The following is a 13548-nucleotide window of genomic DNA, read 5'->3' on the forward strand; positions in this document are numbered from 1 at the left end:
CTTTATCTCTCTATACTACACATTAAGTTCAGTAGTTCAGTGTTTTTCACAAAATAATTTAAATTGTTTTTGTTTAATATAAAATATACATAAAATAAGTGTGATATATTTATTAGTATTATATAAACTGCTTTGTGGACAAAAACTTTTTTTGCATATGATTTTGTTTTGTGTTTATGTTTGACATTTGTTTCTTGTTTGATTCTACATGACTCTGTGCATTCATACACTGTTAGTATTTTGGAGGTAGAAGCTGTAGCACAGTTAGGGTGGCTCTGGACTAAAAGATCTAACATCCAAATTAAAGATTTCACTCAGAAATGCAATGCAGTCCAAACTCACTGTACAGCAGCATTATTAGTCTATAAATGGCAAGTTATAAAACGCTTATTATACAACTGCCCCCCATTAATATTCAAAACCGTGTACGCTGATTGGTCAGTGTGCACATTGTAAATCAGAGTTATAGTAATGGAAAAAGGTCCGGTCGCCTGGAAATTTTCCATTACTATAACTCTTTTTTCACACTGTTTCGCTTAACATAGCGAGGCAGCTTTAAAAAAAGCAACGGAGATTCTCCATTGCATTTTTAAAGATGTCTCGCTATGTTAAACTCCTTTATGGTTGCAAAATAACTGCCCCTACTTTTCTAATTCTTGTTAGTGTTGATAATTCCAGACATTGGTTATCTATTCTTGGCAGCTTAAACAGGTTTGTCTTTTCAATCAGTTCAATCTTCTTCTTCTTCTTCTCTTTCGGCTGTTCCCATTAGGGGTCGCCACAGCAGATCATCTGTTTCCATTTCTTCCTGTCCTCTGCATCTTGCTCTGTCACACCAACCACCTGCATGTCCTCTCTCACCACACCCATAAACCTTAACTTTAGGCCTTCTTATTTTCCTCTTACCTGGCAGCTCCATCCTTAGCATCCTTTTCCCAATATACCCAGCATCCCTCCTCAGCACATGTCCAAACCAATGCAATCTCGCCTCTCTGACTTTGTCTCCAAACCATCCAAACCCGAGCTGACCCTCTAATATACTGATTCCTAATCCTGTCCATCCTTGTCACACCCAGTGGAAATCCTAACATCTTTAACTCTGCCATTTCCAGCTCTGACTCCTGTCTTTTTGTCAATGCCACCATCTCCAACCCATAGAACATAGCTGGTCTCTACCCTCTTGTAAACCTTCCCTTTCACTCTTACTGGTACCCATCTTTCACAAATCACTCTCCTAACAAATCTTCTCCACCCATTCCACCCTGCCTGTACTCTCTTTTTCACCTCTCTTCCACACTCACCATTACTCTGAACTGTTGATCCCAAGTACTTAAATTCATCCACCTTCGCCACCTCTACTCCTTGCATCCTCACCATTCCATTATCCACCCTCTCATTCACACGCATATATTCTGTCTTAATCCTGCTGACCTTCATTCCTTTCCTCTCTAGAGCATATCTCCACCTCTCGAGGGTCTCCTCAACCTGGTCGCTATTCTCACTACAGATCACAATGTCATCTGCAAACATCATAGTCCATGGGGCCTCCTGTCTGATCTTGTCTGTCAACCTGTCCATCACCACTGCAAATAAGAAAGGGCTCAGAGATGATCCTTTGTGTAATCCTACCTCCACCTTAAACACATCTGTCACTCCCACTGCAGACTTCACCACTGTCACACTACTCTTGTACATATCCTGTACCACTCTTACATACTTCTCTGCTACTCCTGACTTCCTCATACAATACCACAACTCCTCTCTAGGCACTCTATCATATGCTTTCTCCAAGTCCACAAAGACACAATGCAACTCTTTCTGACCTTATCTATATTTCTACTTCAACTCTCAGAGCAAAGAATGCATCTGTAGTGCTCTTTCCCAGCATGAAACCATACTGCTGATCACTAATCATCATCTCCCTTCTTAACCTAGCTTCCACTACTCTTTCCAATAACTTCAAGCTGTGACTGATCAGTTTTATCCCTCTGTAGTTACTACAGCTCTGCACATCACACTTATTCTTAAAAACAGGTACCAAAACAATTTTTCTCTACTCTTCAGGCATCCTCTGACTTTCCAAGATTTCATTAAACAATCTGGTTAAAAACTCCACTACCATTTCTCCTAAGCACCTCCATGCTTCCACTGGTATGTCATCTAGACCAACAGCCTTTCCATTCTTCATCTTCATCCTCTTCATAGCTGTCCGTACTTCCTCCTTGCTAATCTGTTTCACTTCCTGATTCATTCTCCAATCAGTTCAGTAGACTCCCAAATTCACAAATTAACCTCTACATGCAGCTTGCTAGTCATATTGGTAATCACTTCATGTTCCAAGATTCCTAACTGTGAGCCCTGAAACAGCAAGAAAGAATGAGGAAAAATGCTGAACTCAATAAACCAAATCTGAGATTGCTCCTTCTTGGAATATTCTCTTTTCTTCAAGGTATGGCTATCTTAGAGTTGGTGTATATACATTTGTTGGGTAATGGGGGCTTCTCCCCACACTGCGGGGTGCAGGAGAGCTTGCTTCCCTGCACAAAACAACTTTAAAATAAAACCAGTTTTCTTGCATTTTCACACATTTTCTGTAATTGTGGGACTTACATTTATGAATCATGGACTTGCAATAGGGATCCAGTCTTATCACTACCAAAACTGATATATTTGACTTGTACCAGCTCAACATAACTAAAGCAAAATGAAACAATGGAGGAAAAGTCCTTAGAAGTAGTAATTCTTGTGATCAAAATATCTCTCCTATTTAAAGAAAGGGCGTGCATTTCTATAAGGGTCTTCTGTAGAAAGCTGAAGGACCTCCTCCTCCTCCAAGCTATAAATGAATATACGTATAAATGTTATCTGATTCCTATATCTCTGCACCATCTCTGTCTTCACTCTTCAAACAGTCTTCTCATGTGACACTTATATTAATGCAGTTTCCCCACCCTCAATAAGCCCTGGCCTCTGTAAATGCATTTAAACTCTAGATCTTAGTCTACTGTCAACGCCTACATCTCTGCCCTACTGGAGCCTCCACTTACACCCATCATCTCCAAGATCTATCTTTCCAACTCCTTTTACACAGTCTCCTCTTTTAATTCATGTGCATTGAATTTCTCTCCCTATTTAGTACCAGCCAACAGCTACCACATTCTCTATGGTAGTCTCTGTGCAGGGTAAACATTTTGTAATATATGTTTTATATAATGAGACTCATGTCAGATTTTTACTTATTATCTGATACTGTACTGTGTTTTCTTTGAATCTCATACTATTACTTATTATGTACAATGATTCATCATATTTCATACTACTGTATTCTATAATTCTAAATTACTTTTGATGCTGCCCTTGACAGCAAAAGTCTGAGAAGACCAACCTGGCCAACATGGACTAAGCAAGAAAGCAAATAAATAAATAAATGTTTCCCCATGAAGCGCACTTCGATCAGTACATGGTACAATTTACTAAAGAGTGAAAAGCCTATTCCCATTTCAAAAATGAAGCATGCAAAACAACTCATTATAGACTTCAGATTTTAATATTGCATGATCAGTGCAATCGTAGGCAACTACAATTCGAGTATTCTTTTTTTTAAGGAGATAAAAAAGACAGAGGAAAAACATTACAGATAATTTTTGTATATACTGGGAGAGAGTGGGCAATCTCCTTCATTAATAATACAGTCAACTCCTAGCTTACCATAGCTTGTAGAATGAAATATTTTGCAGGGTTAATACTTTTGCAGACTCTTAATTTCCATTCATTGAACTGCCATTATTAACCATTTTGATGTCGGTGCTATTTAGTCTAGTCTACTTCAGGGCAATCCAGTCCAAAAGCTTAAGCAATCACTAGTTAGACATCACACAGTTCCCAACTAAGCAACAGCAGCACAAATCTAATCAGAGCCACATTACTCAAAAAAAATCATTAAAGGTAGCCAATACATCAGCCATCTTTTCTGTAGAAATCATATACTGCATTTTACCATCACCAGAAATACATATACATATGTTGACACAAAATGTAAATAAATGCTTTGAAATATTTGTGACATTCACATATGCAGGTACAGATAATGCACATCCCACAGACTTGAAATTTCCAGCATCAGTAACTTCAAAGTGTTTAGTTAGATAAATATGTTACCTTTAAAAGGGGTGGCAGTTGTTCTATGACCAGATCCAAGGATACGTGCAGCAGTGATATTCTTTTTTTGACCTTGAATTCTTCATCATATGCTGTTGGAAGACCATACTGCATGGCTTCGTACACATTTGATAATTCACGTAAAAACTCAGCAGCACTGAAACACATCATTTTAAAAATATAAGTGACTGTTCTACAGAATACGAACTCTACAGAGTACAGACAGCTACTAAGGTCAAACGTCTGTGCCACCTGTGCTTGGAGTCTAATATGAAATTGTTCTGGGCAGAAAAGTGATTTTTATTTATCAGCAACAGCAATCACCTCACTGAAAGTGACAAAAATATGATTACGTAAAACTGATTAAATGTAGTGACACTCTGTCCAAGTACTATCTAAAAGTAGCAAAGGGACCTCATTCAAGTGGATGACTGTGAAGAATAACTGCAGTAATTACTAAGAAACCTTTACATAGAAAATCACTAGTCACTGATCAAAAAGCATGATATGATCAAATCTCTTACATAAAAAATATGGAAATACATCACAAGATCCATTCCTATTCAAAAGGAATTTCTTGGTACTGTGAGCCACCATCTCTATCAACTATAAATAAACATCTTAGAGAAATCAGAAAATATAAGTGTGGGATTCAGGAAATTAGTTGTGGGGTTATTATTGTTCACAAAGTCCATCACTGACATAGCATCAAGGAATCACATTTGGCGGTCAAAAATATTCAGATAGTAAAACAGGATGTGTGATTGCATCTAATACTTATTTTCTTACATTTTAAAGTTATCTATTAGGCTTACATGTGTTGCTTTAGAAAAATGGATACCAATGTAAGTAATTAAGTTGTGCTACTATTCAACAGAAAGCTATTACCTAGTGAAAAAAAAAGTTCAGACTCAGATTCTAAAAGAAGAGGAAAACACAAGCTATTTCTGTATAGAACAGATTTCAGAAAATAGAAGACAGCAGTGTGGCAGTAGTTATAAAACTGTTTGCAATCCAGTCAGTGTAAGACAATACTGGTGTGCACCAGCATCTCCAATGCCACAGCTCTTCAGCAGAGTGGTTATGCTAATATCAACTTTACTGAGGCTTTGAGCCATTCAGGATTCATACAGCAAAACCTCTGGCATTAAAGGTGTCCCGCTTACCTGTACAATGTTTATACATGAAGGACTGAAACAAAGTAGGGTAGAGTATGGTCAAGACTGGGTGAGGTGGTGCTGTGGCAGACATTTCTATGTAATGGACAGATCATGGCATAACAGCCATTGTCCATTCTCACTACCTCCACTGCACCATAATATAATCATTGCAAAGCTAGTGCAGTCTCTTGCAAGTGTTGTTTAACACTTTGTTCTACCCTAGAATAAAACTAGCAGCGTGCTTCATGAGTTGGGCATTTGCATAACAGACAGATTATCTGGGGACATGAGGATGCTAATTCATAGCCATGCAAAACACTGCCATGATGACATGAATGGGTGAAACCTAAATTACTTTGAAGGACACTATAAAAGGGCAGGGAAACAGAGAGAATGAGTACTAAATATATACTACTGCATTGTTGTTGTGTCTTTTGGCTTATCCCAGTTAGGGGTGGCCACAGTGGAACTCCAGTCCGCTAATATTTGGTAGTGGATTTTTACGTGCCAAATTACCAGCCCTGATGCACAACCTTCAACGAAGGCACACCCATTCACGCATACCTCCACACAGAAGACGCCGAACCGGACAACGTCTTGCTGTGAGGCGACAACACTACCGCAGCACCACTACTGTGGATAAATGTATACTACTGTGTAAGAAGTGGAATTCAACAGGGAGCAGGTAGAGTATCTGTCTGTCTGTCTCTCTCTCTCTCTCTCTGTCTCTCTCTATCTAGCTAGCTAGCTAGCTATCTGTCTATTTATCTATTGATATAATTTGGGTCCAGTTAAATATGTTGATTGGTATGAAAGTTAACAGCTCTCCTTTCTGCTTAATTTGATTGAGAGCAAAGCTGATAGACTTTGGTGTGAGATTGCTATAATACCATGGTTGCTGAATATACCCTTACCTACATGTTATCTTGGAGGTGCCATATTTAAGAAGCAAGGAGTGTAACAGGAACTTGCCACCCCCTTACAAAAAACTTTGTTTTTGATTTGCATTTTCAGAGCTTTTATCTCAGAGCACACAACAAACTGTTTTATTATTATTATTATTTTTTTGCTCTTTTGGATGTATTTTTGTTCATGTTTTGATGAACTTTAGTAGGCCAATATATTGGTTCTAGATGACTGACACTGTTAAAATGACACCCCAACCCCAAGTGCAAAAAATGGAACAAAGGGATTTTGGATGGATGGATGTGTATATACATATACAAAGGATGAGTCAAAAAACAGACTGCACTAGGAAAGGAGAAAAATAGCATTTAACATATGTATGGGTGTGACGTGGAAAATGATTAACAGTACTGCATGCGCTAAGTATGTGTGTACAGCTCATAAAAGAGTACTATTTCCTGTCCTGTGCCAGAAATAGAAGTGTAAAGGGATAGGAAGGCTAATTAAAATGTAGAAGTTAACAATAAGGAGAATGTGCTGCAGATGGGAACTAGTATACAGGCTGGGAATATGAGGGTACAGGGGGTCAGGGCTATTTATGTATTTTGCAGTGGGCTGGGGACTATGAGATTGGGACATAATATATTAAGAACTTGTTAGGAAAGAAATCCTATGAAGTTAGTGGCAGTGGCCACAACAATTAAAACACTTGATGGAGCGCCAACAGGGTTCTACAAGCTACAATTCGCATGCGATTTAGAGGTGTGTTACTGGGTGGGGTTTCCAAACATATATATTTCTGTGAACAAGTACGCTGTGTTTCTTGCTAAAATAAACATACATATACTTGCAGATAGTGTATGGTGGGGGAGGTATATAAAAAATGTGAAAGATAGTGAAATGGGTAGGTAGTGGAAGTGACGTACTTAACTATGCTTCAGATGGATATGCAGTTAGAAAGGTTGTGTTGCTTATGCCAAACTAACCTAGGTACAGTAAATATCCCACCTAGGCCAAGTAAAAGCAGAAGCAGCTCATAAATTCCCTGCCAGAACTCATTTTAAAGTTAATAGTACACTGACAAAAAAGAAAATGGCAGAGAAGTTGTCATGAAGTGAACAGAAGTACTACACTAAAACATGTTCCTGCACAAACCAAAGTTAAACTTTTAGTGACAAAACAAACTCTAAACAAGCAGTACATATTTATTTTCCAAATGTATCCCCATTTAGCCAAAAACACTAAAAGTTGAAAAATGGCAATCTCTGAAAGGAAACTTCTGATATTGATAAAATAATACCAGGTTTCTTAAAGGCTAAATACCAATTGTAGACCAATTTTAGTTAGAAATTAAATTTAAATAGTATTTTCTTAAAAAGGCCAACACATTCTGTCTGGAGAAGTTCCCCTAATAGGTTCATAGGTAGGTACTAGGCTATCTGCCCGAAGGCATTTATAAGCCTAGCCGGAATGTGTTGGCTTTCACCGCCCTCTTAGATTAGTTCCCTGTGCCTCTGTCTAGCAGAGCCATTGAATTGATCCCTGGGGTAAACTTTCTGTTTCCCATCCACTCATTAAGGTTTCTCTTGAAGAGGGTTAGCGAGGAGCACTGCCTAATGTAGACTGGAATCTTGTTCCAGAGCATGCGAAGTCTCTGGGACAGGATTCTATCCCTCCAGCATGTCCTATTTATTGTTGTGGTGAGGTTTAGATCCCTAGAGCGTGTGGCTCGAGGGGATATGGTTTTCTTTAGGTGGAGCATGTCCATCAATTCTGGGTTGGACATGGCCTTGTATGTCAGGCAGAGATTACCTCTGAGTAGGCGGTATGCAACTGAGTACAGCTGGAGTTTCTTCAGTCGAGCTGCATAGGACATCTGTTTGAGGCCAGTGGTCCTCTTGGTGAGGTACTTTTGTGGTCTTTCCAGCTGTTGCAGGTGTCTTTTACGGTACATCCCAAATGGGGCATTGTACTCTATGATGGGTCTGATGAGTGATGTGTAGAGGGGAACAATGACCTCTTTTTATCTGGATGCAAACCCTTTTGTGATTAGGTGGGCCACATAGAAGAATTTTCAACTACTTTGGCAATGCGATTATCAAAGGAAAGGTTACTATCTACCTGGGTCCCCAGATCCCTTATTAGTTCTTCTGTATTTAGCGGGTTACCACCTATGTGATAGTTTGTGGGTACTTTGTTTTTCCTAAAGGGAATGACTATGCACTTTTTGGCATTTAGCTTGAGGCGCCATGGTTTTGACATCCAGTAACTGTCTCAGTGAGACCCTTTCAAAAGATGTCTGTGTCTGCTATAGAGTCAATTATAGCCCCTAGTTTGCAGTCATCTGTGAACTTTGTCAGCCATAGCCTGGGGGCTTATCTGCCAGAAATGAAGTTCTTTGCTGATTGCTACTCCTGGAAAGTCTCAAAGCTACTTCTTATGGCAGCAAGAACACTCTGATGAAATCTTCACTCTGGTTGCTGATTTCCCTCCTTGGGGCTAGCCAGTCAGCATTCAGAATGAAGGTGTGAGGGGAACCATAGCTTTTTAAAGCTGGACAATTATTGTTTCTTGGCAGGGAAACAACCCATACAGGCTAAAGGCTATAGCAGCAGTGGGTATGATGAATATCCAGTATTTGCATACATGTTAATATTGTATCATATTTTAATACCATGCATACCTACCTACCAACTGCTATAATTTAGACACAAGGCTATGATTTTGGCCCTCAGACTTAGCCTTCTCCTCCTATATTGCTGATATTCTTCATAAGGTCATACCTATTCATGTATGCATATAATCAAATAATAATAATAATAATACGAAGAAACAAACTAAGCCTATACAAATATTCCTTATGACTAACCACATAGAGTCTAAAATGTAAAGACATTCTGTTGAGAAAAATAAGAAAGTGCTCTTCTTCCTGGACCTCTGCTATGATTTTTAAAGCTATGCTATGGTTTTTCATGTTCAGAGATTTATAGGTATCTCCATGTATGAATTTACTTTTGTATTAATACCCTTCAAAGTTTGTTTTCACTTCTCACTTTATAAGTATTGCACTGTAAATCTTTATTATCACTACCAATTACAATGTAGATCTTCTTCTACGTTTAGTCTGTTGTTGCTGTAGGCGTAGAAATATTTCTAGTCCATGCAACCCTATAATCTTAGATGTTGGGGTGTTATATAAGAGTTTACAGGTCTTCATGAACTCCCAACTTTAGTGACAATATTATAAGGTATACAAATCTAAGGGTCACAAAGTGTAATAATGATATTTTTTGTCCTTCATTTTTTCATGTGTAAAACTAAACTGAACTTACTCTGAACTTTTATTAATGGTTTTTATAAGGTGATCAAATGTTACAGCATCATACTAGTTTAAGTTTATTAAACCTCAGATAAAGGAACTGATGCAGTCTCGTGAATAATTAAAGTTCAGCAAACAGTAAATAGTTCTGATGGCTTGTTTACAGATGAAGTCAAATAATCTGAAAAGCTAAAATAACATAATTTCCTGTTTTCTTAAGTCTACAATTTTCTCTTTTCTACCTATTTTATACTTTTATTTCTAACTTTGCCAACATATAAAAAATAACTTCAACCATAAAGATCATGAAGTAAGCTTTAAAGCGTTGCATTACATAAATATTTCAAGATTAACAGATTCTAGTCCATCATTATTATCAGCAATAACCCTGTTTCAGATTTTCTATATGGGGTTGGGTTCACTGATCTTAAGTGCCACTCTCGTATGTCCTTCAACTGCCATGCCACAGGTCTTCTTTCATGCAGTCCATCCATATCTTGCTGAATGTCTTTGTTTCTTCTCACTACCCATCTTCCTCAACTGCTCTGACTTCATTGCCCAGGTTTCTGTTCTATAGAGAAGTATCGGTCACCCCACTGTTTTGTACATCTTACTTTTCAGCTTCATTGGCATTCTTCTGTCACACAATAACTCTGGTACTTTGTGCTGGATGGCTGCAGCCCCTCTGATAATAGTTTTTACTTCCACATTCAGACTTCCCTTCTCCTTAACCTGTTCCACTATTTGTTCTTCTACCTCAATGTTCAGTTTCTCCTGACTTCCTCCATTTGCTACCATGAAAACTGTCTCGTCTGTACTCAGTTTCAACACAAGAGCCATCAGTTTTGCATTCCACTCTCCATCATTTGCTGGAGTCCCTGTTCAGAGTCAACTTGTAATGTCACGTCATCTGCATAACTCAGCCTTGTGGGTCTGTCCTATCCGACCTGTTTGCAAATGTACTGTAGTTCACCACTGGCATAAACAGCAGTGGGCTCAGACCTAAGCACTGATGCACACCTACACACACTGGGAGACCTCTGTGAGTCCAAATGCTGCTTGTACTTGCATTATTGGTTCCTTGTATATAGTGTGCACGAATTCTACTAATGTTTCCAGGATTACAAACTATCATGACTGCCCAATTCAGCTTTCTTAGGACCATAACATATGTATTCTCAAAGCTGTGGAATGCCCAGATAGACTCCCTCCTCATCTATTGCATCTTCTGTACTATCTAGCTCACTGCAAAGATCAGGTCAGTTGTGCTGCATCCTGATCTGAATCCAAACTGTACATCTCACCCCATATTACTTTCTACAACTCTGTGTATTCATTTATCAGTCACTCTCTCCAGCACTTTCATGCAGTGTGTCCAGAGTATGATACAGCTGTACTGCCAACAACTGTAAATGGCCCCTTTGTTCTAGGCAATATGGACAACATACAAGACTTAAAAAATAAATGTTTAGAAAAATCAGTCCCTAATGAACATGTTGCAGATGGTGAAAATGTTTTTGTTTGTTTGTTTCTGGGGGATTATTTTGTCAAGTTGTGGCCATAAAGTATGGGAATAATTGCAGAGGTTTAAGAACTTTTATGGATCTCACAAAGCAAACCCATAATTATAGATGAGTTGGCATTTGTCTTTAAAGTACATCTGACTACTGATCAGTTAAGTACATTTTTACTGGTTACTAGAAATGACATTAACATTCCATTTTACATTTTTCTCAGACAGTGTTTTAATTAAATAAATTCTGTACACCCAGAAAGCTATGCATCAGCTTTAATACAGAAAAGCAGCAAGACAGCAAACTTCGCTTGTACTGCAAACCTTTACTATCACGTCTGATGACAATTTAAACCTTCTATTTCTAGCATATGGTTGTGGTAGTCTTAAAGATATTTCTCATCTGTGCAAACCTAGTGGGATGGTCTACAATCTTAGCTGTTGGGGAAAAATATAAATTATACAATACAATAACCCCCCATTAATATTCCAAAATGTGCACGCTAATTGGCCTGTTGTAAATCCCACAATATACCAACAGGAAAAGGTCCGGTTGCCCGAACTTTTTTTCTTTGGTATAAGGTGACCAAAACTTTTTTTTTTTAATAAAAAAAAAAAAAAAAAACGGAGCAACGGAGACTTTCTTTTCCCCATTGCTTCTGTTTCAAAGCATTAATGTACTGGGTATGTGTGGGAATGCAAGTCCCATACGCATGTGCAGTACATCAACACAAGGAAGCAGTATACCACCACCGGAGGAAGAACATTAATGCACCGTAATACAAAGACATTATTTAAGAAAAGCAAGTATTTTTTTCTTAAATAATGTCATCGTATAATAGCTTTGCCCTCGTCATTAAACCACACCAGCCATGGGTAAATTTTCAATATAACACACCACGTCATCGGTTATTGCTTAAATAACTTATAGGTCTTGATGAACTGCCATCATAACCATTACCAGCATGTTTACATCCCTTGTTAGCCTACTCTGTGATCTGTTTATTTTTGAAAGGATTAGAACTGTGGAAATCAGGTAATTTTATTTGTCTGCTTATCTTTCTGCAGTTTTTTCAGGCATAATATGACTAGCAATTAAATTACAAAGAATAACTCCAAGAACAAATTAATCTGTTTATGAAACAGCAGCATTTAACAAAGTAGATGAAACATCATTAGGCACTTGCCTGAATGTAAGAGTTCAAGTATTACTTACCTGCTAAAGCATGTCCCTTTACTAAAGCATTGGAATTCTGTGTAAATGCCTTGTTAAAAAGGAAGCATAACGGATTTTACTAAATGCTTCAAAAAATGCATCCATAAGAATAACATCATCATTTTTAGAATTTAAAACATTTACTGAGGCCACCTTTCCAACCTTTAACCATTTTGCAAACCATGGAGCCAAACCATTTCAGATGTGTTAAAGGCAGCTCCCTCCTCCTAAATCTGGTGAACTTTTCTAAACATGTCAGAAAGACTTTGGACTCATGCCATTTAATTCATAAGATGTACCAGCATAACTTGGCTAAAGCTTATGACTTCATTCTTCATTTTGGCATCACTGATAATCTAATCTAGCTAAACGTAAATGCCTATGTAACCCTCAGGATAGCAAATTTTCTCAGTAATAGAACCCAGTCTATTAGTGATGAATGCATACACTCAACCAAAAGAATCTACTTCTCAGACGTCAAAGCTGACACCAAGGGTCTGTGGCTGATGACGTTTGTAATGATTGCAAACTGGGAGCTATCATAAACACCTCAAATGTCCAACAGAGTCTCTAGGAGAGTATAACATGCAACAATAAGTGGTGATTAGACCATGACCTCGAACTAAATGCCAAGAAATGCAGTGTTGTGTCCTTCGGCAATCACAGGCACTCCCACTCCTATCGCATTTAACAGCCTGCTAAAGTTTAACTTGGTCATTTGGGACCTGGGCACCATCACTGATAATGAACTATAGATTGACTAGCATGTTACCACTGTTATTAGGAAATCCTTTTATATAGCCAGACTAATCACCAGGGGCATAACTTCAAGACACAAGAAAATCTTCAATGCCCTTCTACTCCTCCCTTATCAGGCCAATGTGCCTTTTGAATGTACTTATTTAAGCACTTGACCCGGCACGAGAAAACACATTTTCTTACTAAGATAATGAAAGGTGTCTCAAATTTGAGGTACCCTAACCAACTTAAAATACACTCTTTCTTTTCCATGTCATATAGACTTCTGAGATGGAACCTCTGCCTACCTTGTAGAGCCTAAAAGTGTTCAGTCTGATGCAACCTCTTTCACATCCACAAAAATAATAACACTCGAAACACCTTCTCAAGAGGCCGTAAGATCCAGTGCAATACAAATATATCCTGCTGGCATGATAGATCCTTATCACATTTCTGACCCTGTTTAAACACATCCTGGATAACTGGATTGGCAAATGTAAGTCTTATTCAGTACTTTAAAAAACGATGGCTATATCCT

General features: G+C 38.2%; 1 protein-coding gene across 1 annotated transcript in view; it reads right to left on the reverse strand.

The window, feature by feature from the left end:
• The window catches only part of LOC122787923 (dynein beta chain, flagellar outer arm-like), a 5188001-nt gene that overhangs the window by 739248 nt on the left and 4435205 nt on the right, over positions 1–13548 (reverse strand). Inside the window, exon 92 of the mRNA XM_044054850.1 lies at positions 4159–4315. Within this exon, the coding sequence (XP_043910785.1) occupies positions 4159–4315 (157 nt within the window). The remainder of the gene's footprint in view (positions 1–4158; positions 4316–13548) is intronic.

The sequence above is a fragment of the Protopterus annectens genome, chromosome 13.part0, assembly GCF_019279795.1.
Source record: "Protopterus annectens isolate FY-2018-M chromosome 13.part0, PAN1.0, whole genome shotgun sequence".
NCBI classification, from domain to species: domain Eukaryota; kingdom Metazoa; phylum Chordata; order Ceratodontiformes; family Protopteridae; genus Protopterus; species Protopterus annectens.